This window comes from Salmo trutta, chromosome 20 (assembly GCF_901001165.1).
Source record: "Salmo trutta chromosome 20, fSalTru1.1, whole genome shotgun sequence".
NCBI classification, from domain to species: Eukaryota; Metazoa; Chordata; class Actinopteri; order Salmoniformes; family Salmonidae; genus Salmo; species Salmo trutta.
The window spans coordinates 44,532,665-44,559,325 of NC_042976.1; the positions used below are offsets into that span (position 1 = coordinate 44,532,665).

Here is a 26,661-nt window from a genome sequence, read left to right on the forward strand (position 1 = left end):
ATAAATTAGGAAACATTTCTAAAAACATGTTTTCACTTTGTCATTACGGGGTATTGTGTGTAGATGGATGAGAGGAATATATTTCATCAATTTAGAATTTAGGCTGTAACACAACAAAATGTGGAATAAGTCAATGGGTATCAATTCTTTCTTTTAGTTTTTGCAAAGAAAGTGTGTAGTTCCAGTAGTTAACTAGACAGCTACATGGCAAAAAAGTAATTAACAACTCAAACACTACCAAGCTTTGAATTTAGTTCAATTACCACAAAGCTACTGCAAAATGTAGTTAAATTACTAGTTGAACTACATGTCGTTCACTACTCCCCAACACTGCCCACAGCCGTTTTTTTTTATGTGAGATGTTTAATTTCTCAACACAGAGACAGTGACCTTCTGTTATTTCTATGTTCCAAGTAAGCATTACTTCCTGTAGGGCTTATCTTCAACAAGGGGACATTCCTTCTATTCCTCTTCCTTTTCTCCAGTGTTGGAGCTGAAGGGTTAACCTCCTCATGGTCACAGGGATATGGCCCCTCCCTATCTCACTGGTGAAACAGAAGCCCTGTGTTTTTAGCCATTCCTTATACTGCTCCCATCATGGTCGTCTGTCTGGCCCAGAGTATTGTGCAGAGGAGCGGCCGCTGGCTCCTGCCGTTACCTACTGCTCTGGTCTACACCAGGGGTGCAGGAGGCACCCCTTCTCCCTCAGTCGCCCAACCGTCCACATCCCAGGATAAGATTCGGACCGAGGATGACCTCCCCAGGATCAAAACCAGGGAGATGTTGTACAGATTGTATGTCCAAGGCTACTACAAGCGTCTACATGAGCTACAGGTACAGAAAAAAGGGAAATGTGTGTTATCTAAGCGGGGCTTTCTATGTTTTCTTTGGTACTCAAGGTGGCTTGCTGCAAATATTTACCCCTCTCTATGTTTTGGGTACTGTAAGTTTCCAATATCTTACTGTGTGTTTCTGATATTTACTAACAAATTGAAACATGAGATCCGTGTCAGTCAGTGTTAGCGTTTGGGTTTAGCCACAGCTGACCCACAGAGACAGTGGATTTAACCCAAGACGTGTTTATTTTTGTCCCATGTAAATATTCAGCTTTTTTCGTTAATATATACATTTCAATCTCTTTTTCCATTTTCGATTTAAATATACCTTCCTGCAACCCGCCTTACCCAACGTGGTACGGATCTGCTATTTTTTTCTAGACCTTATAACTGGAACCTCCGTCAGAAGCTAGCCTTGCTAGCCTTCAGAAGCTAGCCTTCAGACTGTACTTTGTTTATCCCATGTGTAACTGTTGTTTTTGTTGCACTGCTTTGCTTTATCTTGGCCAGGTCGCAGTTGTAAATGAGAACTTGTTCTCAACTGGCCTACCTGGTTAAATAAAGGTGAACAAAAAAATATATATATATATATTTGTTGCCATAGTAACCCGCAGAGGAGTGCAACTTAAAGGAAAACAGACAGTCTCTGCTGACATGCAGTGTTGTTTACCTTCTACAAGAGCTGTCTTGCACTGGAAATACAATCCCCATTGACACAGCAGGGATTACAAAAGTACAGCGGTTTACATTTATTGTACCAGAATGCATGTTGAAAGATTTGTTGACCCCATTTCCTAATATCAATCCAGCTTTTCAGTTACATAACAATGTGGAAAAGACTGAATAGTAGATGTGTGTACAACAAAGTAGGCCTATACTATACGTAACCCAGCTAGTCTCTGTCTCTGTCTCTGTCTCTCTCTCTCTCTGTCTCTGTCTCTGTCTCTGTCTGTGTGTGCTAGGTGAAGGACAAGCAGCTGTACGGCCCCATGTACAAAATAGGCATAGGCAGCATTAACTCCGTTGCTCTCAACAGTGTGGAGCTACTGGAGGAGCTGCTTAGGAAGGACGAGAGGTTCCCCAGCCGAGGAGACATGTCCCTCTGGACAGAGTACCGGGACCTGAGGGGCATTGGTTACGGCCCCTTCACTGAGTAAGGCCCAGGGATGCCCTCTGTTGGTGGGAAGTGATGAGATCACATAAGAGAGGGATATAGCAGTGGCAAGGGGAAAGCAGTCACGTTAGAATATACTGTACATATATAGTATGTCTTATGATCACACTCAGTAATGCGGTGAGGTCGGTGGCTGTGTAAGCACTGGCTGTTATGAAAGCCAGATTTACTTACAAACCTTGATGAAGCTCCAACAACCAGAGTGACATAGGCTATTAAAATCCTCCATTGACTCACCTGTGTGTCAATGTAAGTAACACAATAAACAAATCCCCATAAACATCTGTCAGATTAAGCTAGAGATACTGTATTTTTTGCATGGGCTGTGTCTAAATCCACCGCATCTGCCTGTGGTGGCCTTCCATATTTGTGGTGGAAGGTTGCCAAGCTACAGCAGTGTTTTTCAGACCACGGGACATCATGAAAATGTCATCTCACAAAAACGTTTGCAGCATCCGAACGGCCTACAAACTTATGACCACTCTATAGATGGGTGACTCTCACAGACATGATGGTGTCCTCCGTTTTACTCTGAAGGTCTGAAGGTAATCCATACAAAGGAATGAAAGGCAGTACAGAGGTAGTTTTGTGCTAACAAAAAATAAAATTCCTGAGCTTTCTTATTATCTCCAAGATATAGGACAGACACTTAAAAACCTTATTCCTTATGATTTATTTTTGGACTTTCTGTTTTGCCATTTATGAACTTGTTATTCAATGCGTTTCCATTGGTTAGTAGTGAAGGCCAATTTTTTTATATACCTAAAGGTTTCCTAAAACTATAAATCAAATGGCTAAATGATCCATTCGAACATCTTAAAACAATTCCATATGTTAGCTTAGTAAAAGTGTTATTTGGTAATGACGTTTCAGACTAGTGGACAGTCCAGTACTCACTGTTCGCCTGCCCGACAGCTAGCAGTGAGGGAGACGGTGGTTGCCTGTTATTGTTGGAGGTGCAATAATGTACATTTGTCAGCTTATTTTTTTTCCTGCCTAGAAGACCCGCTAAACACCAGTCTCAACGTCAACAGTGAAGAGGCGACTCCGGGATGCTGACCTTCTAGGCAGAGTTGCAAAGAAAAAGCCATATCTCAGACTGGCCAATAAAAAGAAAAGATTAAGATGGGCCAAAGAACAGACACTGGACAGAGGAACTCTGCCTAGAAGGCCAGCATCCTCTTCAATGTTGACTTTGAGCCGGATGTTTTGCGGGTGCTATTTAATGAAGCTGCCAGTCGATTACTTGTGAGGCATCTGTTTCTCAAACTAGACACTCTAATGTACTTGTCCTCTTGCTCAGTTGTGCACTGGGGCCTCCCACTCCTCTTTCTATTCTGGTTAGAGCCAGTTTGTTCTGTGAAGGAAGTAGTACACAGCGTTGTACGAGATCTTCAGTTTCTTGCCAATTTCTCGCATGGAATAGCTTTCATTTCTCAGAACTAGAATAGACTTGACGAGTTTCAGAAGAAAGTCCTTTGTTTCTGCCCATTTTGAGCCTATAATCAAACCCACAAATGCTGATGCTCCAGATACTCAACAAGTCTAAAGAAGGCCAGTTTTATTGATCTTTAATCAGCACAACAGTTTTCAGCTGTGCTAACATAATTGCAAAGGGGTTTTCTAATGATTGATTAGCCTTTTAAAACTTGGATTAGCTAACACAACGTGCCATTGGAACACAGGAGTCATGGTTGCTGATAATAGGCCTCTGTATGCCTATGTAGATATTCCATATAAAATCAGTTGTTTCTAGCTACAATAGTCATTTACAACATTAACAATGTCTACAGTGTATTTCTGATCAATTTGATATTATTTTAATGGACAAAAAAGGTGCTTTTCTTTCAAAAACAAGGACATTTCTAAGTGACCCCAAACTTTTGAACGGTAGTGTATGTGTATTAAAGTAGTAAAAAGTTAATTATTTGATCCCATATTCATAGCATGCAATAACTACATCAAGCTTGTGACTCTAGACATTTGTTGGATTCATTTGCTGTTTGTTTTGGTTGTGTTTCAGATTATTTTACGCCCAATAGAAATGAATGGTAAATCATGTATTGTGACATTTTGGGTCACTTTTATTGTAAATAAGAATAGAATGTTTTCTAAACACTTCTACATGAATATGGATGCTACCATGATTACGGTATATCACTGAATGACTTGGAAATAATAATGAGTGAGAAAGTTACATAGGCATAAATATCGTATCCCCCCCAAAAATGCTAACCTCCCCTGTTATTTTGATGGTGAGAGGTTAGCATGTCTTGGGGTTATGATATTTGTGTATCTATAACTTTCTCAGTGCGTCTGTAACAACTTGGAGAAAGAGCGCAACACATACACACTGACAACAGCTACATCTGTTCAACTCTCCTGTGCCGTTCCTAAGCCAGCCTTTCGGAAGCTTTACCTTCACACAGCCTGTCCACATGTGCTGTGTTGTCTGCACAGCCCTAAATCCAGCCGTCTGAAATCGCCAAACAACCTACCCAACCGCTCAGAGGCGTCTGCATACTCCTAAAGCACACTGATGCCATTTTTTGTGTCACAGCGCAATTATAAAACTGGGTGGGGGGACAAAAATGCAATTTCAGAATGTGAGAGGGTTTGACATGATTTTTGATTGACTACCTTGTCTCTGCACCCCACACATACAATTAATTATCTGTAAGGTCCCTCAGTGAATTTCAAATACTCTCAAAGAAGGGCACCTATTGGTAGATGGGTAAAAATAAAATAAAAAGCAGACATTGATTATCACTTTGAGCATGGTGAAGTTATTCATTACACTTTGGACGGTGGTATCAATACACCAAGTCACTACAAAGATACAGGCATCAATCCTAACTCAGTTGCCGGAGAGGAAGGAAACCGCTCAGGGATTTCACTATGAAGCCAATGGTGACTTTAAAACAATTAGAGTTTAATGACTGTGACGATAGGAGAAAATTGAGGATGGATGAACAACATTTAGTTACTCCACAATACTAACTTAAATGAGAGTGAAAAGAAGGAAGCCTGTAAAGAATAAGAATATTCCAAAACATGCATCCTGTTTGCAATAAGGCACTAAAGTAAAACTGCCCAAAATGAACTTTGTCCTGAGTACAAAGCTTTATGTTTGTGGCAAATCTAACACAACACATTACTGAGTACCACTCTTCATATTTTCAAGCATGGTGGTGGCTGCATCATGTTATGGGTATGCTTGTCATCGGCAAGGAGTTCTTTTTACGAAAACAAGAAACGGAATAGAGCTAAGCACAGGCAAAGTCCAAGAGGAAAACCGTGTTCTTTCTGCTTTCCAACAGACCCTGGGAGACAAATTCACCTTTCAGCAGGACAATAACCTAAAACACAAGGCCAAATATACACTGGAGTTGCTTACCAAGATGACATTGAATGTTCCTGAGTGGCCTAGTTACATTTTTTACTTCAATTGGCTTGAAAATCTATGATAAGACTTGAAAATGGCTGTCTAGCAATGGTCAACAACCAACTTGACAGAGCTTGAACAATTTTAACATTGTACAATCCAGGTGTGCAAAACTCTTAGAGAATTATCCAGAAAGACTCACAGCTGTAATTGCTGCCAAAGGTGATTCTAACATGTATTGACTCAGGGGGATGAATACTTATGTAATGAAGATAAATGTGTTTTATATTTCATCAATTCTAACATTTGTAAATATTTTTTCTTCCATTTTGACATTAAAGTATTTTGTGTTGATTGTTGACAAAAAAATGACAATTGAATCCATTTTAATCCCACACTGTAACACAACAAAATGTGGAATAAGTCAAGGGATGTAAATACTTTCTGAAGGCACTGTGTATATATATCACAGGGTAAGCACTGCCTACCTTGACTACACATCACTGCAGTGATGCCATTGATACACTAGTGCTCTGTCATGAAAGAAAATGCCACAGATCCAGTGATTCAAAAAAGGCTGTCATTACACATTTCCATAGACCATGCGTGTGTGCAAAGCAGGAAACATGAACTATAGACTAACACAGCACAGTTTGCCCTGGGAGTGTCCTTTTTAGAACCATCAAACTGTATGAGATTACGTATATTTTACTTAGCAGCCATCTAGCTTTGTGAGATTTCCTACGCATATCAACACAGATGCTTCAAATCGAAAAGCAGTGCAGTCGTTCTAATTTATTTCCTCCGTTTTGACTTCCGTGAACTCCAAGTGTTGCAAAACCAGAACAACACCTTGCGTGGCTTTGTAGGTCAAGGTCCAGTCACGTTAATAAAACCGGACCCTCAAAAACAGTAAATCCATTTAAATGAGCCGGTTGCGTAAGAGTAGTAATACGTACACTATTGTTACATACTGTATGCAATTTACACAGACGCTGAAATTTAAGCTTTATCCCATCTTATCCTGCTTGAATTCAATATGAAGTTACCTAAATTCCAACATGTACCAATTAATTAATGTATCATCAATGTTATTGTTGTGAATGTGTCATGCATGTTTCCTGATACAGTATATGTTTCCTGACAGGGAAGGGGTGAAGTGGTACAATCTGAGGACTGTGCTGAACAAGCGCATGCTGCACCCTAAAGAATCGGTGCAGTACGGAGACGTGGTCAACGAGGTGGTCAGCGACCTGATCAAGAGGATCTACCATCTACGCCGGACCAGCCCCACGGGAGACCGGGTGAACAACCTGTCCAATGAGCTCTACCGATTCTCTCTGGAGGGTACGTGGGAAATTCTGCCTTAGGGTCGGGACGGCGATTCTTCCACCCTTCACTATATCTACAGTTCATTTTAAGTTCAATGATTTGATCAAGTTGGGTCAAGTTGCATGTTTGACTGGGTCTTTAAAGCATCCAGGTATAATGATAATATAATTCTAACTTGTTATAAGTATTACTAGGCTTTGAAATGTCTTATAACAAGGCTTCTAATGTCATGTGGGCTATCTCGATGCATAACATTTTCAACTTTCTCAAACTGGCTATTATTTAGTCCGGCTCATTATGAGATGATTATGCGACATTATAACGGGGTCATACATGCCAGTCTTGCTATGCATTACAGCTGCATCCTAATGCCTCATACCTGGATGCTGTAAAGCTGTGGTCACCAACCTTTTCTGAGTCAAGATCACTTTCTGAGTCAAAATGCAAGCCTAGATCTACAGCTCAGATTTGTTTTTAAACATTACTTAAATGATAACAACGCAAGCTTATCGAAACACTGCTGTACCCCTTCATTGCAGCTGCTGTGCTGGTTGTAGCGGGAGTGGAAGTAGGGAGACGCGCAGTCTGGTTTTTCATTGTTAAAAAAAAGTGTTGACGGTGCTGAATAACAACTTTAAATAGGAACTTACTCATAAAAACAGCAGCTCTTTGCTGTATTCGTGGAGTCTCTCCAGTCATGGTTTAAGGTGTTGTTTTGTAATAATATGGAAAATTATGCTTGACGTAGTGTCTGGCATCTTAGTATGTCAGATGAACAGACAATGCTTAGCACTACATCTGAAGTAGGCAGAGGCTAGGAGGAAGTGAGATGCATTGGGTGGGATCCCTTTTTTTAAGAAACTCACAATCATCAGCTGTATACGGGAGCTTTCTGATTTGCTACGTAGCATAGTCAATATGTTACAGTCATTGACGACCCTGGACTTTGAGTCAGAGGGGATAGTCATTTTGAGACACCAAAACTACTCAGACTTAATCAGTCATTCTTCAGCTACCTTATTTCCATAATCTTCAAGAGGTAATTTTTACTGTCCCTAATGCACGTCATATAGCAAAAGGAGCATTCCAATACTTTGAAATTATAGTGTATCTCATTTTGTCCAATAATGATAACCTATAAATAGAGCTTTTGTAGTCTGGAATCAGCAGGATATATAATTTTCCTTTGACAGGGAAAATTCATCTGAATCCATTTGTAAATCAGTACTCAAACTTTCAATTACAAATATGGTCTTAAAGCTTCCTAAATGTAGGTACAACTACACATCTGCATTGAGAAACTGCCAGGGTATAAAGGTAATACAACTTGAAGGGTGTGGCACTGTTAACCTCACTTTTATTCCATTCTTTGAAGACTCTAACAGACATGACTGTTAACATGCGCACCTGAGCTCGGTATGTTTTATAACACTCAAGTCCTGTCACGTGGCTGAGGAGACTTTCCTTGAGTAATTTACTCATCACAAACATCACTCCAGAGTTGTTTGGTTGCTTGATGAATCTCGAGTGGCTGGATTTATTTATTAATAAAGTCACCACTATTGTAGACTTTACATTTAAGGGACTGGGTAAATTTAGTTTCTTACTTGGATAAAAACATGATTACAAAGAACAGTTAATTTGGTCTGCACAGCTTGGAAACACTAATCTTGCATAATAACCCACTTGTACACATTGAAGTGTCTGCATTCATCCTCCTCACTTCACTGAAGAAAGTAGATTCGGACTTTCGCCCTCCACCCAGTGAGTTGGAGACAAGTGTGAATCTGACAAACATATTTGGTGTTGTCCCCAAGGGCTGATTCACATGAACTTTGCGCCTGGTTTACTCTCACCAACATCATCGGCAGTGACAGTGCTGAAAACCAGGCTTCGCCTTACAGCTTACCACGACATCCCCTCCCTGCAGGAGTTTGTGGACATGACTGACCTGAACACTAGTGCAGTTGAGGGATCTGACGCCAATGAACGTGGACCTCATCATGCAGCCAGCACTGGGCATTATGTTCCACAACCTGACCAGGCTAGAGAGTCAGATTCTGATCTCCTATAGAATCTTCACTCTGGATGAGGTGAGCAGAGACCTGCACTCCCTCAGGCTCCTATATGTGGACGTACAAAAAGAGTTTGGTGTCATGGAGAGTTGTTTAGAACCTCTGACCAGCCTGATGTGGAGTTCTGCTGGCCTCGCCTGCACTGCAGCTGTGATTGGAGAACTGGGCAGAGACAAATCTAATTGTCCCACTGGGTCAAAATGTTTTCAACAGGTAGTAAAAGCTGTGTTTACTCTCTCTCCATGCTGCTGAGCTGAGCAAATGATAGTGATGACTTTGCTGTTAATCTGTCCCTTTGCATCATATGTACAGTATCATTATTGATGGTGTCTGTGCTCCATAAGTCTATGGCTTCACCATTCATGTGCAGACAAAAGTGTATCTTAAACTTTAAATCTCTGTTCTTCAGGAATCTCTTCCATCCTGTTTGAGACGCGGATCGGCTGTCTGGAGGAAGAGATCCCGGTGGAGACGCAGCACTTCATCGATTCCATCGCTCAGATGTTCTCCTACAGCTTGCCGGTGGCCATGCTGCCCAAGTGGAGCCGCAACATCCTGCCATTCTATGGGCGCTACATGGCTGGCTGGGAGGGCATCTTCAAATTCTGTGAATTCTTCAGAATAAGACATTCTGTGCACTTCTGCACATCTCAAGAATTTAAGAGCATTGGATTAGAGTGTGCATTGTTGATATTGGAATTCATTTGATTACCTATTAGTACAGACAGATAACGATTTTCTTTTTCAGCTGTGAAGTTTATTGAGATGAAGATGGAGGCAATTCAGAAGCGAGTGGACACAAACCAGGAAGTTGAGGGAGAATACTTAACGTACCTCCTCTCCAATACAAAGATGACCAATAAGGAGGTGTACGGCAGCATCGCTGAGCTGTTATTGGCTGGAGTCGATACGGTAAGTAAATCTGCGGAGCTTAAACTACCGTCTCAGTTTATGCGGTGTGTAAGTTTCAAATTAGGGGAAGCAACCCGGGGGAAGAAAAAAACATCCTTTATAATAAAGTAGCCTATTGCATGTACAGTACCAGTCAAAAGTTTGGACACACGGGGGGTGCTGTTGGAAGCCAAGGATGTAGAACGCATTTCCCTAGTTAGTGACCAAATGCATATATTTAACCTTGCAAAATTGTATGTATTTCTGTTTGGTCAGGCATCTGAAGAGACCTCTAAACAATTCAGATCAAGTCTGAGAAATGTTGTAATGTCGTCTACCCGGCCAAAAACGGGGTCTGAAAGAGCAGGCCGCAGCAATCCCGCGCCCTCTCCTGATTCAGTCGTGGAGCTAAATCAGGAGAGGGAACACTGAACACTGACCCACGGGAACACTGACTGTAGAGCTGCTACAATCCGTGATGGGCACCCTGAAAACCGATATTTTTGGTAGAGAGAGAGTAAATTTTACCGATCTCAGGTCAGAGATATCAATGGTCAAAGACGAGCTTAAATAATCTATAGAGAGTATACAGAATAAGCTTGACACACACGTAGCAGCCTTATCGGAGCTGGCGCTTGGTGCTACAGACCACAGCACTCGCATTAGCGAGCTAGAGGCTAACGTTGGCTTATTAATAACTAGGGTGATATACCTTGACAATAGATGCGAAGATATGGAAAGTAGAATGCGGAGGAACAACATTCATCTTCTGGGATACCGGAGGGAGTGGAGGGCCCAAGACCGACGGAGTTCATGGCCCAGCTGCTTCAGAAGCTGCTCGGCCTGCAGGAGAAGCCGCAGCTAGACTGGGCCCACCGCACCCTGCGTAGCCGACCCCGGGATGGAGAACCCCCTCGACCATTTGTCATCAGGGTGCATTTTTTTCACGTCCGCAATGACATACTGAGGAGATCGGGAGAAGGATCTCCTCTCCTCTACAAGGGTAAAAGAGTCTCGATATTTGCGGACTACACCACGGTTGTAACTAAGAGGCGGGCTAGCTTCGGAGCTATGAAGTGCCAGCTACGCGCCTGCCCGGGCGTGAAGGTCGGGGTCATCTACCCTGCGGTTCTGAGACTGATTTTACTGGACGGCTCCACGCACAGATTCGAGGACCCGGCTCTAGGGGCTGATTTCATCAACAAGAACGTGAAAGCGGCTGTTGTACCACATGGTGTGGAACAAATGGTTGGTTAGCTGGTCTTGTTAGCAGGCTAGTTAGCAAAGCTAACTTTGCTGGGTTCATTGACACTTGAATGTCTTTCTTTTCAGTTCCAACCCATGTTGGCGGGTATACAATTGACTCCCCACTATAATGTGATACAGTGTGTGTGTGTGTGTGTGTGTGTGTGTGTGTGTGTATATATATATATGTATGTATGTATGTATGTATGTATATTGCTTTTTATTTGTATCATTACTATTTTATTTTGATCTAACCCGCCTCTAATGCCAATATCTATAGTTGTCATGGTTCAGTCGCAGTTTTAAACCTCTCCATTTTTTCCCCCAATTTTCGCCTAAAATGACATACTGAAATGTAACTGCCTGTAGCTCAGGCCCTGAAGCAAGGATATGCACAGTCTTGGTACCATTTGAAAGGAAACACTTTGAAGTTTATAGAAATGTGAAAGGAATGTAGTAGAATATAACACAATAGATCTGGTAAAACATAATACAAAGAAAAAACTACCGTTCTTTTGTATTTTTTTGTACCATCTTTGAAATGCAAGAGAAAGGCCATAATGTATTATTCCAGCCCAGATGCAATTTAGATTTTGGTCACTAGATGGCATCAGTGTATGGGCAACGTTTTAGACTGATCCAATGAACCATTGCATTTCTGTTCCAAATTCTGTATCAAGACTGCCCAAATGTGGCTAATTTGTTTATTAATAACTTTTCATGTTCAAAATTGTGCACTCTTCTCAAACAATAGCATGGTATTCTTTCACTGTAATAGCTACTGTAAATTGGACAGTACAGTTAGATTAACAAGAATTTAAGCTTTCAACCAATATCAGATACAGTTGAAGTCGGAAGTTTACATACACTTAGGTTGGAGTCATTAACTGAGGTTAGTTTTCCTGAGACTACTGGGGACTAGTCTATGTATGTTTGGTTTACTCTGGTTAAATGGTCACAAATCTCAGGTAGCACAGAGTAAGTGTTATCATGCTTTGCTCTAAACTATTTTTTTATTTAGGGTTTTGCTTGCATCTCAGTTGGGGAGATGCTTCGGCAAGGGAGGTTGTGAGGGAAGGGGTTTTTCCCTCTTTATTTGTATATGGTTGATATATGTTTTTTGCGCGTTGTTGCTTATCTTTGTTTTTTAAATTTGCGCTATTAGGGTCAACTAAGATCTTTAGTTTACATTGTACCTTGTCCTTTACACGTTCTCTCTCTCTCTCTTAAGACATGACTCAGCTTAGTGTAGCCCATCCAGCTGGAGGGAATGGTTTTCATTTTCTTACTTGGATTTGCAGGGGCATCAATAACCCAGTTAAATTTAGTAAGGTGCTACACCACCTTCATCAATTTAAAGCTCACATCATCTTTCTCCAAGAAACTCATCTGAAGGTATCACAACACTCAAGTCTTAGGTGCAGATGGGTGGGTCAGGTGTTCCGTTCGTCATTTCAGAGTAAGGCAAGAGGGATGGCTATTTTACGTCACAGATCGGTACCTTTTACATGTTCTATTGTGATTGCAGATCCCCATGGTAGATACATAATTGTCAGTGGTAGGCTGCTCAATACGAATGTACTTCTTGTTAATATTTATGCTCCTAATTGGGACAATGGTGATCTTTTTTTTTTTTTACGGTTTTCTCTACACCCCCTGATATGTCCTCCCATATGTTGATCTTAGGTGATGACTTTAACTGTTGGTTAGACCCACATTTGGATCGATCCTCCACTAAACCTACAACCTTGTCAACCTCAGCTAGAGTTGTCCGAACCTTTGTCTGAATTTGCAGTTTCAGACCCTTAGAATGTTTAATCCATCTGGAAAAGCATATTTTTTTCTCATCGGTCCACCACACTTTTACACGCATAGACTACTTCCTTGTATATGACAGACTTCTCTATTCCATATGTTCATATAATCCAATTGTTGTATCTGACCACGCCCCTGTTACTATGGAAGTGGTCTTTCAAACGGTTGACAACCTGCGACGCCTTTGCGGCTAAATACTCAACTGCTCAATAATGAGCACTTTGTCAATTTTGTTTTGGGTTAAATAGATTTTGGGTTAAATAGATTTTTTTCATGAGTACAAATAGAACCCCAAACGTCTGCGTTTACTCTCTGGGAAACTTTGAAAGCTTATATCAGAGGTGAAATGATTTCCTACACCGCACATGAGAACAAACTGAAAAAGGATAGGCTATCTATGTTAACACACTGTATTGCCCAATTAGATGACATTTGTGCCATTTCACCATCTCCAGATATTTATAAGGAGCGTTTAACTTTGCAAGCAGAATTTGACACATTATTAACAGACCAGGTTACTGAATTGCTTGTCAAGTCTAGGAGCACTTACTACGAACAAGGAGATAAAGCCAGTAAATTATTAGCTCACAAGTTACGTCAACTATCATCATCACACCAGATTCCTAAAATTCGTATATCATCTGGGATATCATTAGACCCTAGGGGATCAATGATGAGTTCAAGAGATTTTATCAGTCTTTATATACTTCTGAAAGTAAAGCGGATATTTTGGAATTGGATGATTTCTTCCACTCACTTGCTGTGCCTTCTGTCAGCTGGGATTTGGTTAAAAAATTAGAGCAGCCGATCACTGTTGAAGAATTGTCTAATGCTGTCAAATCCCTTCAATCCAGGAGAAGCCCAGGGCCTGACGGCTACTCGGCAGAGTTTTTAATATAAAGATTATCTCCAAAATAGCCCCTATTCTAATTGAAATGTACAATGAAGCATTCGTAAATGGTGCTCTTCCACAGACTCTCACTCAGGCAACCATTTGTCTTATTCTTTGAAAAAAAAACAAAGACCCAATTGGGGACTAGTCTAAGACCCGACAGTGTATCATACCGTCTAATTAGTCTGCTAAATGTCGACTATAACATTCTAGCCAAACTTCTGGAAACAGCCCTCCCATCAATTATCTCTCTGGATCAAACAAGATTTATTAAAAATAGACACTCATTCTTCAACAATTATTTAATATTATATGTAATCCCTCTGTCACCAATGCCTCTGAAGCCATTATATCCCTGCATGTGGAGAAAGCATTTGACCTGGTGGAATGGAAATACCTTTTTTACACTAAATAAATTTGGCTTTGGCTCCAAATTCATTACTTGGATAAGACTTCTGTACTCATCCCCTCAAGCCTCTGTCAGGACTAATAACACTTAATCAGATTGCTTCCTTTTGCAACGATCGACACGCCAGGGTTGCCCTTTAAGTCCATTACTGTTTGCCCTCGACATAGAACCCCTTGTAATAGCACTTCGCTCCAACCCCCTCATCAAAGGTATAGTCAGATACGAACACAAACTGTCTGTATATGCAGATTTGTTATTATACACATCTGAGCTTTCTTTTTCTGTTCCTGCTACATCCTTCGGTCACTTATCAGGGTATGAACTGAATCTCAGTAAAAGCGAATTGATGGCGCTTAATGTGGCCGCAAAACAATTCCCTTTACATAACTTGCCATTTAAAATTGCTCACGGTAGTTTTATTTATCTCGGGGTGCACGTCACAATCAGATTGGATAACCTTTTTCAGGCCAACTTTGCTCCTCTTTTAACCCGTACTAAGGACGATTTGGAACGCTGGTTTTTGCTGCACCTCTCCTTAGTCGCAATAATTAATTATATTAAAATGAATACTCACCCTAAATTCTTCTCTCTATCAGTGCCTACCGATTTTTTTTTATTATTCCCAAAATGTTTTTCAAAAAGATTGACGGCCTAATTCCACCTTTTTGTATGGGACAAAAAGCCCCCTAGGATATGAAAACAGCTTTTGTAGAGGCCCAGACCAGACGGCGGTCTAGCGCTATCGGATTTAAGATTCTATTATTGGCCCGCTAATTAGGATTATTCAGTACTGGTTGCAGAGCAGGGAGATATTCCTACCCCCAATTTGGATAGAGATGGAGGACGCCTCATCTATCCCGGCATCGTTGTCTGCCCTCTCTCACTCCTCCGTTACAGGCCTTTACTCCTCCTTCACCAAAAATATGTGTCAAAACAATATTGAAGATCTGGAATCAATTTAGACGACACTTTGGGTTTCAGACAACCTCTTCTTTTGCTTCGGTAGCCTCAAACCCAGCTTTTCCCCATCTATGGTTGCTGGTGCTTTCTCAACATGGTCTAGTCTTCGTATTAAAGATTTAGAGATCTCTATATTAACAATACATTAAGTACATTTGAACAATTATCAGCAAAATTTGGTCTCCCCAGAAAATTTATTTAGGTTCTTACAAATCTGGAGTTACGTCCACAGCATAGATCCCCGATTCCCCACCCTTCCTGGTGAAACACAGTTTGACACATTTCTTATCCCACTTCCTACTCTGAAAGGCACCTTGTCAATAATCTATAGTCATATTTGCTCACTACAAACCACCTCATCAAACAATATAAAATCCTCATGGGAGGAGGAACTGGGTGAGGAAATATCTGATGAGCTATGGGAAGGGGCACTCAAAAGGGTACATACCTCTTCTATTTGCGCTCGGCACGGTCTCATTCAATGCAAACTCATTCATAGGGCTCACTGGACCAAAGCAAGATTATCCAAAATGTACAACGGATGTGAACCCTAATTGTGTATGATGTAACCAGTCTCCTGCTAATCACGTACACATGTTGCCCATCTCTTGTTGGTTTCTGGAAAGACCTCTTTAACGCACTCTCAGAATTAAGCGGCACACAGATCGAACCAGACCCTTTTTATTGAATTATTTGGGGTTTCCTTTCCCACAATACAGCTGGCCAAAATGAATGATGTAATTTCCTTTGTCACTTTGTTAGCGAGATGATTAATTTGACTTAGATGGAAATCCTCTGCACCCCCTTCTCATGCTCTTTGTATTAAATCCATTTTGAATTGCATAAAAGTTGGAAAAAATTAAACACACCCTCAATGGATCTATAGACAAATTATATGAAATGTGGGCTCACTTCTTTTCTTATGTTAAACGACTACATTTCCCTGCAGTTCCAGAGTGATGTATATTTATATATCGGGGACGTAAGAGGCCTGGTATGTGTATACACGGAATCTTGGATGTTAAGGAGGACTGTATTATCTGTGCTAGTTGACCTGTAACAACTATCAAAATATATTTTTTTGTCTTTAGTTTTTTTTGTTATTTCTGTCTCACTCTTTGTTTTGCTGTATTGTTGTCTTTGATGTGTTGTTTTATATTACTACCAAATAACTTACAAGTGCAGTTATTTTGTAAATGCTGGTGTTTGAAAATCCAATAAACACAGTAAAAAAAAAAGTTTAGACACCTACTCATTCAAGGATTTTTCTTTATTTTTACTATTTTCTTAAAAAATATATATATATTTTACCCCTTTTTCTCCCCAATTTCGTGGTATCCAATTGTTAGGTAGTCTTGTCTCATCACTGCAACTCCTCCGAAACACAACCCAACACAATTCCTGCTTCACCCGGAAGCCAGCCGCACTAATCTGTCGGAGGAAACACCGTACATCTGGTGATTGTGTCAGCGTGCACTGCAACCGGCCCTCCACAGGAGTCGCTAGTGCGCGATTGGACAAAGATATCCCTCCTGGCCAAACCCTCCCCTAACCCAGACGACGCTGGGACAATTGTGCTTAGCCCATGGGTCTCCCGATTGCGGCCGGCTGCGACACAGCTCTAGTGGCACAGCTAGCACTGCGATGCTGTGCCTTAGACCACTGTGCCACTCGAGAGGCTAATATACTATAGAAAATAGTATATTAGCCTCTCGAGTGGCGCAGTGGTCTATAGTAGTGTAGAATAGTAGTGAAGATATCAAAACTATGAAATAACACACATGGAATCTTGTAATAACCAAAAAGGTGTTAAACAAATCCAAATATATTTTAGCTTCTTCAAAGAAGCCACCCTTTGCCTTGATGACAGCTTTGCACACTCTTGGCATTCTCTCAACCAGCTTCACCTGGAATGCTTTTCCAACAGTCTTGAAGGAGTTCCCACATATGCTGAGCACTTTTTGGTTGATTTTCCTTCACTCTGCGGTCCAACTCATCTCAATTGGGTTGAGCTTGGGTGATTGTGGGGGCCAGGTCATCTGATGCAGCACTCATCACTCTCCTTCTTGGTCAAATATCCCTTACACAGCCTGGAGGTGTGTTGGGCCATTGTCCTGTTGGAAAAACAAATGATAGTCCCACTAAGTAAATGCAAACAAGATGTGATGGTGTATCGCTGCAGAATGTGGTGGTAGCCATGCTGGTTAAGTGTGCCTTGAATTCTAAATAAATAATTGACAGTGTCACCAGCAAAGCACCATCACACCTCCTCCTCCATGCTTCACGGTGGGAACCACACATGCAGAGATCATCCGTTCACCTACTCGACACAGTGGTTGGAACCAAAAATCTCAAATTTGGACTCATCAGACCAAAGGACAGATTTCTACCCGTCCATTGCTCGTATTTCTTGGCCCAAGCAAGTCTCTTCTTATTATTGGTGTCCTTTTAGTAATTTTTTTTATTTTTAAATTTAACCCAACTAGGCAAGTCAGTTAAGAACAATTTCTTATTTGCAATGACGGCCTACCAGGGAACGGTGGGTTAGCTGCCTAGTTCAGGGGCAGAATGACAGATTTTTACCGTGTCAGCTCGGGGATTCAATCCAGCAACCTTTCATTTACTGGCCCAACGCTCTAACCACTAGGCTACCTGCCGCCCCCAGTGGTTTCTTTGCAGAAATTCAACCATGAAGGCCTGATTCATGCAGTCTCCTCTGAACAGTTGATGTTGTGATGTGTCTGTTACTTGAACACCCTGTGAAGCATTTATTTGGGCTGCAATTTCTGAGGCTGGTAACTCTAATGAACTTCTCCTCTGCAGCAGAGGTAACTCTGGATCTTCCTTTCCTGTGGCGGTCCTCATGAGAGCCAGTTTCATCATAGCACTTGATGATTTTTGTGACTGTACTTGAAGAAACTTTCAAAGTTCTTGACATTTTCCACATTGACTGACCTTCAAGTCTTAAAGTAATGATGGGCTGTCATTTCTCTTTGCTTATTTGAGATGTTCTTGCCATAATATGGAATTGGTCTTTTACCAAATAGGGCTATCTTCTGTATACCACCCCTACCTTGTCACAACACAACTGATTGGCTCAAACGCATAAAGAAGGAAATAAATTCCACAAATTAACTTTTAACAAGGTACACCTGTTAATTGAAATGCATTCCAGGTGACTACCTCATGAAGCTGGTTGAGAGAATGCCAAGGGGTATGCAAAGCTGTCATCAAGGCAAAAGGTGGCTACTTTAAAGACTCTTAAACATATAATATATTTAGATTTGTTTAACACTTTTTTTGGTTACTACATGATTCCGTATGTGTTATTATTCTACAATGTAAAAAATAAAGAAACTCTGCAATGAGTAGGTGTGTCCAAACTTTTGACTAGTACTGTAGGTGTCATAACCAGCCATAAAAGAACTACAGTGGTAGGTTTTTGGGGGGTTTGACACTAATGTACAGTAGTTGTCATAACCAGCCATAAAATAATGCAATATATGTCACAATATGTCTAAATATATGTGTCATAACAGCTGACATAATATGGTCCTGTCAGCTGTTATGAAATATTATGACATGGTTTGGACTGTGTCAAAACGTTGTGACGCTAGGTGTCAAGTAAAGTGTTACAGAATGCTGTTCATCGATTACAACTCAGCCTTCAACACCATAGTGCCCTCCATGATCATCACTAAGCTCAGGGCGCTGGGTCTAAACCCATGCCTGTGCTACTGGGTCCTGGACTTCCTGATGGGCTGACACCAAGTTGTGACGGTAGGCAACAACACCTCTGCCACGCTGATCCTCAACACGGGAGTCCCACAGGGGTGCATGCTCAGCCCCCTCCTGTACTCCCTGTTCACCCATGACTGCGTGGCCGCGCACGTCTCCAACTCAATCAAGTTTGCTGATGACACAAAAGTGGTAGTGATTACCAACAATGACGAGACAGCCTACAGGGAGGAGGTGAGAGCCCTGGCAGAGTAGTGCCAGGAAAATAACCTCTCCCTCAATGTCAACAAAATAAAGGAGCTGATCGTGGACTACAGGAGACAGCAGAGAGAGCACGCCCCCATCCACATCAACGGGGCTGCTGTGGAGAGGTTCAAAAGCTTCAAGATCCTCGGGGTACACTGACAACTTTAAATGGTCCCTTCACACAGACAGAGTGGTGAAGAAGGCACAACAGCACCTCTTCAACCACAGGACGCTGAAGAAATTTGGCTTGGCCCCTAAGACCCTCAAACTTCTACAGATGCACCATTGAGATCATCCTGTCGGACTGTATCACCGCCTGGTACGGCAAATTGCACCATCCGCAACCGCAGGGCTCTCCAGAGGGTAATGTGGTCAGCCCAACGCATCACCGGGGGCACACTGCCTGCCATCCAGGACAACTACAGCAGTCAGTGTCACAGGAAGGCCAAGAAAATCATCAAGGACCTCAGCCACCTGAGCCACTGCCTGTTCACCCTGCTACCGTCTAGAAGGTGGAGGCAGTTTAGGTGCATCAAAGCTTGTACCGAGAGACAGAAACTATATTTCAAACTATATTTCAATCTCCAGGCCATCAGACTGGCTTCATTAAAAACTGTTTAATCTGATGGATTTTTGATGTCCTTGGTCTTATTTATTTGTTAAGGGATCTATACATGAAGCCAACTTCACCATATTGTCCTGGAGGCGTACTTACACACCCAGTCTCATTTCTTTGCGTGAATGTCATTGTCATGGATGTGTTATTAGCTGGGCTAGTGTATATCAACACTATTTTTGGACACTATTGTCAAATTGTTTGCTATCCCTTTTCCTTTCTTTCTATGCCACTAAATGTTTGCATATACGCTACTGGTAATGTTACTAGGGCCACGTTCAGTTGAAAAACGTTCTTGAATTAAGTTATTTGTTCTTCATAGTATATCTCTAAAACGTTGTGTCCTGCTGAACGCTCCCCCAGGTTGTTAGCTATCGCTAGCTAATGAGGTAACATCACTGAACAAGCTGTAGCCTAAACAAATGGTTGACGGCCCAGTCCAAAAGTAGCCTAGTTTTAGAACAGCCCACGATATGCTTTATGAATGTAAAATGCGGCCTGCCAATGCATGATAGAAAGAAAAAAATGTAGTGCCCTTTTATGAGTCATGTCTTTTGAACGGTAGCCTAAGGGCTAGAATCAAGACGTTTTCTCTGAAGAAAAGATGGAGACTTGGATACAGAACCTGTATATGAAATTCAGTGGGAAAAGTGGAAGGATTGAGCGAGACTACAAATTCAAAGACGGACTACTTTTCTAAAGCCTACTGAAGTGGGAGAAAAACATAGCTAGACTATTGTTTTACTATTAAACTCAATGCTGCTATTAATATCGTAAAGCAGCTTGTGTCTTTTAACCAGGCAAAGGGTAGCTAACTAGAAGGCTGGTGGTGACTGTTTAGCTAAGGTGAAGCAAGAGGGTCACCTGCGCGATGTGTATAATCGGAGGCGGAGCTGGAGCAGAGCCTGTCTCCCTACACTCGTTGCTTGCTCCCAGCAGCTCACCAGCTGATGAAGGCTGTGTTGCTACTCATCTGTGCTGCTAATATTAATTGTGTTTATTACTGAAAAGCTCTCCATCACTCCAAAAACTTTTGTCCAGTCCAGTTAGTAGTACGATTTTAGTTACAGAGACAGTCTCGTTTTAGTGAACTGAAAAATAATAGTTATATTTTTTTCTGGCTCTATTTAGTCAGTTATATTCTCGTCAATTGCCACTGAAAAATAGGTGTTTGACAAATATTTTAGTCACTATTTTTGTTGACCAAATTAACACTGATTCATGTCTGAGTGACTCAAACATTACAACAAAATCAATGGGCTATAAAAACCTAGCTAAAAATGTTACCTGACATGAGCTAGGTGATCTGGACATTTCTGACAATAAAAAAATTCTCTAAGGTCTGTAATGACTGACATTACATTAGCAAAACTGCTTATGCACTGTCCAAATTCGATATTGCACCTTCTGCATTCTACTATTACAACTTTGAAGAGTAAGTTGAATGCCTGACTGAGGGAGGGGGGGGGAGACCACTGATTTAAACCATGTTCTAACCAAAAGTTCACAAGTATGGCCCCAGTGTGGTGTACGATAAGGGCATGTATTCACTAACCACAAGAGGTTGGTGACACCTTATTTGGGGAGAACGGGCTCGTGTTAACGACTGGAGCGGAGTGAAATGGTATCAATTACATCAAACACATGGTTTCCAGGTGTTTGATGCCATTCCATTTGCTTTACTCCGGCCATTATTATGAGCCGTTCTCCCGGCAGTAGCCTCCTGTGTCACTAACGCTGTTGTTGTCATATTTTAAGACATCCAATACCATGATGTGGGCGATGTACCTGCTGTCCAGGGACTCCAATGTACAGAACACTCTTTATCAGGAGGTGTCCCGCTGTATACCAGGAGACAACATTCCATCTGCTCAAGATGTCAACTGCATGCCATACCTCAAGGCTGTCATCAAGGAAACACTAAGGTAAGAAATGTGAAAGTGTTCGTGTACGTCACTTTGGAAAGGATGGAGTCTTTGAAAGTTCCCTTATCTTGCTCTAACACCATTTCTGATGTACTTCCTGTTCTCCAGAATGTACCCTGTTGTCCCCCTGAACTCACGCATCATGGCAGAGAAGGATGTCATCATTGGCGGACATTTTTTCCCCAAGAAGGTTAATCTCTCTTTAGGGAAACAACCAACTTTCAAGTACATCTTCACTTTACTGGCCTAAAACTGACCCAACCATAAAAACAAAACAACATTTGAATGCATGTAAATCATGTCGTTGTTGGTATTGTGCTGTAACAATTATTTCCCTCTCTGCTGTTTTGTGTCTGTAGACTTCGTTTACAATGTGCCACTACGCCATCAGCCAAGATGAAAAGACGTTCCCAGAACCATCGAAGTTCAAGCCTGAACGATGGTTGAGGGACGGCCGAGTCCGACCAAACCCCTTTGGCTCTATCCCATTTGGTTTTGGGGTTCGGGGCTGTGTAGGTCGTCGGATAGCTGAACTGGAGATGTACCTGGCTTTGTCACGGGTAAGAGCAGTTTACAGATACATTGCACTACACTATTTCAACCAACAATAGATTGTGTAGAGTGGATTTTGTAGTAGCACAGTTGACTTGTTAAAGAGGAAAGTTGCGTTCTAGGATCCAGTCGAAGGAAAAGTTTTAATACAGCGCTTTCAGGGTACAGGTAGGGCTGTTGCTAACCATGTGTATGTGACAAATAAAACATTTGATTTGATTTTCGGTGACCGTATTACCGCCACACCGGCGGTCACGATTCATGAGGGCAGTCAATGCAAATGTAATCGAAAATCTAATCAAACACTTCATATAGGCTATGCAATTGCGAGAGAAAACAGAGTGATGGCCTCTTAATAAAGAGAGGAGGATCCCATCAGCTTTCTATAGGCTAGGCCTACTATATTCATTTCTCAGCTTTCCTAATATTAAACACATTGCTTATATTTACAACAGGAGTATAGACTACCTGGCTGGCATGAAAATGAACCACAGGAAAAGCATCCTTCAATTGCTATTTAAGTGCATAGATGATATGTATTTTTTCCCTGCCCCTGTTTTGAGACAGGTGCATGATAATGGTCCATTCTAAATAAAAACAAATTTCACACATATATTATTTAATATATGTAAAGACAAGATTAAATCAAGAACAGTCTGATGGGTGACAATATTAATCTGATGGGTGACTGATGGGCGACTTTTTCGAATCATAGTCGCACACATGTAACCTAGCCCATAGACCTATATGTTTGGTAAGGTTTGTATCACAACTAAAGTGACCAAATAACTTCATAAAATTAAGCACATTAATCCGCTTTACAAGGGGTGTAGAGCCTAACTGGCATACGTAAGCAGCCTGTGAGTCAAGTTTGGGGAAGATCATTTTCACCATAAAAATGCACCTTTTATAATAAAAGCATTACATGCATAATCGTATTTGCGGTCACTTTTGATAATGGTGTTTTCCCGCTAATGGAACATTCGCGCTTATAGCCTACTGCCATGTGCACATTGCTGCTCTTATAATGTGAGGAAATAGCCTAATAGTTTATCACATTTTAAGCTAAACATTCTGATCTGTTGCATCAGCCTCATTGTGTAAAAAATATTTTGTTATGCTAGTGGTTGTATTAATTTGGTATCTATCGCATCCTACAACTGACCCAGTGTCACGTCCTGACCCTAGTAAGATGTCATTTTCTATAGTAGAGTCGGTCAGGGCGTGACAGCGGGTGTTTTGGGTTTTTCTATGTTTTCTATTTCTATGTTTAAGTTGTAGTTTTTCTATTTCTATGTTGGGGTTGTTTGGGTTGGTCTCCAATTGGAGGCAGCTGATCCTCGTTGCCTCTGATTGGAGATCATATTTAAGTAGGGGTTTTTCTTCCTGGGTTTTGTGGGTAGTTGTTTTCCGTTTTGTCTGTAGTACCTGACGGAACTGTTTGGTCGTTTTGTTGTTTTAAGTGTATTCATTAAAAAGGAAATATGAGCACTTCACACGCCGCGCCTTGGTCCCCTTTATACGACCCACGTTACACCCAGACTATGTTTGGAATATTTATTTCTCTCATAGAATAGGTCAACTTTTGTACTATTTTTATTTTATTTAACTAGGCAAGTCAGTTAAGAACAAATTCTTATTTACAATGACAGCCTAGGAACTGCCTTGTTCAGGGGCAGAACGACAGATTTTTACCTTGTCAGCTCGGGGATTAGATCTAGCAACCTTTTGGTTACTGGCCCAACACTCTAACCACTAGGCTACCTACCGCCACTATGGGGGATAGTAGATTGACATAGGGTAGTGCTTTTGCTGTTTGTTAGGCCTACTTTGTTAGGCCATCTTGTTAGGCCATCCAGTAAATGTGGACAGTTCTTCCAATATATTCAATATGCACCTCGGAGTTGGATAAGGACGGGCGCAGTTGCATCCCCAAAGTGTCTGTCTTCACTTGTAGCCTGTTAGAAAGACCCGATCGCCTGATGGAGATCCCGCAGCACTCAGGGAGAAGGGAACAATGGCACAGGTGGTACAAAAAAATGCAAAGGCTAATAGCATCAGTGGCTAAAAATCAAAGTGGCTAAAGATGATATAGTCATGCTGAATTACGTATTGGCCTACATACATCATTATAGATGTTGGTTGATATTAAACTGAGACAACTTTGAGTTGAACAATGAGAACATCGATCGAAAAAAGCAATTGAATGCAATAGTGTTTAATATGAAGATTTCACAGATATACTTCCTCCTCAAGAAAGCCTGTGTATTTAAAGGTTTGGACAGGGTATTGAAAATTGTGGAAAATACCCTGCTAAAAAGGAAACGCTTGCCAGGAATCTTGCTCGATGCTTAGGTGGACGACTTAGGCCTATTCTCTCTTAGTGAATATATAAAGGCATCTTGATCTGGAAGGCTACGTCAATTACTACTAGACCTACAACTCAGGGCGGTTGGTGGTTGTCAGGAAGCCGACAGGACAGGAATGTTTTTTGAACATGAATACTCCTGAAGAGACCCTGACAATGACTGAAAATTATATCTTCTCTCCCCCAGATAATCAAGCTATTTGAAATCAGACCGGACCCCAGCATAGGAGAGGTGAAAGCTCTCAATCGCTCCGTCTTAGTGGCAGACAGGCAAGTGAATCTGCACTTCCTGGAGAGGACAGACAAAGCTGCTCTTTGATATGTTAAAGACCGTTGATAGCCATTAGTCACCATGCAGCCTTGCTATATAAGCCTACAATATCTATCGCTGAATGTAAATAAACATACACTACTGTTCAAAAGTTTAGGGTCACTTAGAAATGTCCTTGTTTTTGAAAGAAAAGCTAATTTTTTGTCCATTTAATATAACATCAAATTGATCAGAAATACAGTGTAGACATTGATAAAGTTGTGTCATGACGTTGCCTTCTTTGAGTACAGGGAGGACAGTTGACCCCCTCCCCCTTGCACCATCCCCCAACCTACCTCCCCCCACCCAGGCCCTGTGTGAAGGGGTGGTAAAATTCTAGAGGAGAATCTCCTACCACATGGCCCAGTTGAGACACAGAGGGGTTTCATAGAGAGACACAGGAAATTCTTCCAACTCACAGAATTGGGGAACCAAACGACATTTATGTTCTGGAGAAGGTATAAAAGTTTGGTGAAGAATCCAGCTACGAACTGGTCGACTTGGCACAATTTTGTGATACTCAGAAGAGACAATATAGCCATATTACCATAATACTGTTTATTAAATAGCCTCAGCTATGGGACTTGCATCTAAATGGTTGTATAAAATGTATTAATAAGGATAAAGCTATTTGTAATACATTGAGATGCTATGTACTGATGTTAATGTGATAGAATGTATTTATGTTCAAAGATTAAATCAGTCATCGGCACACCCCCAGGGACACAGACAGGACCAGGCGTCATGTGACAAGCCTGTTCTATGTTCAAGTATAAAACCCCACCCTGATTTACTTTCTTCAGACCAGGCCTCCACTCCATGACGAGTTGGCCAATAGGTTTGACCACCCAATTCCTCTACTGAAAGTTAACTTTTAGACTACCGATACCGACAGAATAAGAACAAGTCTTTGATATTAATTATTAGTCTGCAGCTAAGTAAATTATATCATTGAACGCGAAGACCGACTTAACATCCATTCTATAACGACATTAATGAATGTCGCTTTGAAAGATCCATTCTAACCGGGAGAGAGAGAACAGGACAAAAAACTCTCCAACAAGGATCCCGACGACACACTGAGCGTAAATATATATTGATTGCAATTGTTCCCGAATGAGTGAGTGTTCATGTGCAAAGGATTAGCATATCAATTGTTAATATTAATGAACTCTGTGTGCCTCCTCAGCTGCCCTTTATGACCCTTTGTTTAACAGGCCGCCATGCCTGTTTAGCCCACTAGGGCACATTACTCTACCAATTCTTTGTGACGATAATTACTGTTTGTATGCTTTCTGTGAATTACTTAGTTTAGTAAATAAATGATTTTAAGACAATTGATGTATGGATGACTTTAGTAAAGGCTGGATTCGTGCAGATACAACAATTTACGACGTTTGGAATGAGACTGGACGCGAGGTAAAATACACCATTTAAACCAGAAGATAATCGGCCTATACTATAATATAATATATAATGTTATAATATAGGAAAGTTATATTAGGAAAATTCTAACTTTGTAATCTGAGTATTTTCCTTGGTGCCCCGATCTCCTAGTTAATTACAATTAAACGATTAATCAGATTAATCGCGTGATAATAATTACAGGGAGTTATTTTGATAAACATGTCTTCAGTTTAATGGTGGCCCAAAGACACGACAGTTGTAAATGACTATTGTAGCTGGAAAAGGCTGATTTTCTTTTAATGGAATATCTGCATACACGTACAGAGGCCCATTATCAGCAACCATCACTCCTGTGTTCCAATGGCACGTTGTGTTAGCTAATCCAAGTTTATCATTTTGAAAGGCAAATTGATCATTATAAAACCCTTTTGTAATTATGTTAGCACAGCTGAACTGTTGTTCTGATTTAAAGAAGCAATAAATCT

The 26,661-nt window shown here is 41.1% G+C and overlaps 1 protein-coding gene across 2 annotated transcripts; it reads left to right on the forward strand.

The window, feature by feature from the left end:
* The first annotated feature begins 561 nt into the window (after positions 1-561).
* Positions 562-24,884, forward strand: cyp27a1.1 (cytochrome P450, family 27, subfamily A, polypeptide 1.1). Of its 2 annotated transcripts, none has more exons than XM_029703494.1 (9): positions 562-834; positions 1,799-1,989; positions 6,543-6,742; positions 9,212-9,409; positions 9,551-9,714; positions 21,373-21,539; positions 21,648-21,729; positions 21,899-22,099; positions 24,647-24,884. In XM_029703494.1, exons 1-9 carry the CDS (start codon positions 598-600, stop codon positions 24,776-24,778), a joined length of 1,572 nt encoding a protein of 523 aa, XP_029559354.1. In that variant the 5' UTR covers positions 562-597; the 3' UTR covers positions 24,779-24,884. The 2 variants fall into 2 exon arrangements, with proteins under 2 accessions (XP_029559354.1, XP_029559355.1); XM_029703495.1 differs by having other exon boundaries at positions 726-834; positions 1,873-1,989.
* Positions 24,885-26,661: the final 1,777 nt, after the last annotated feature.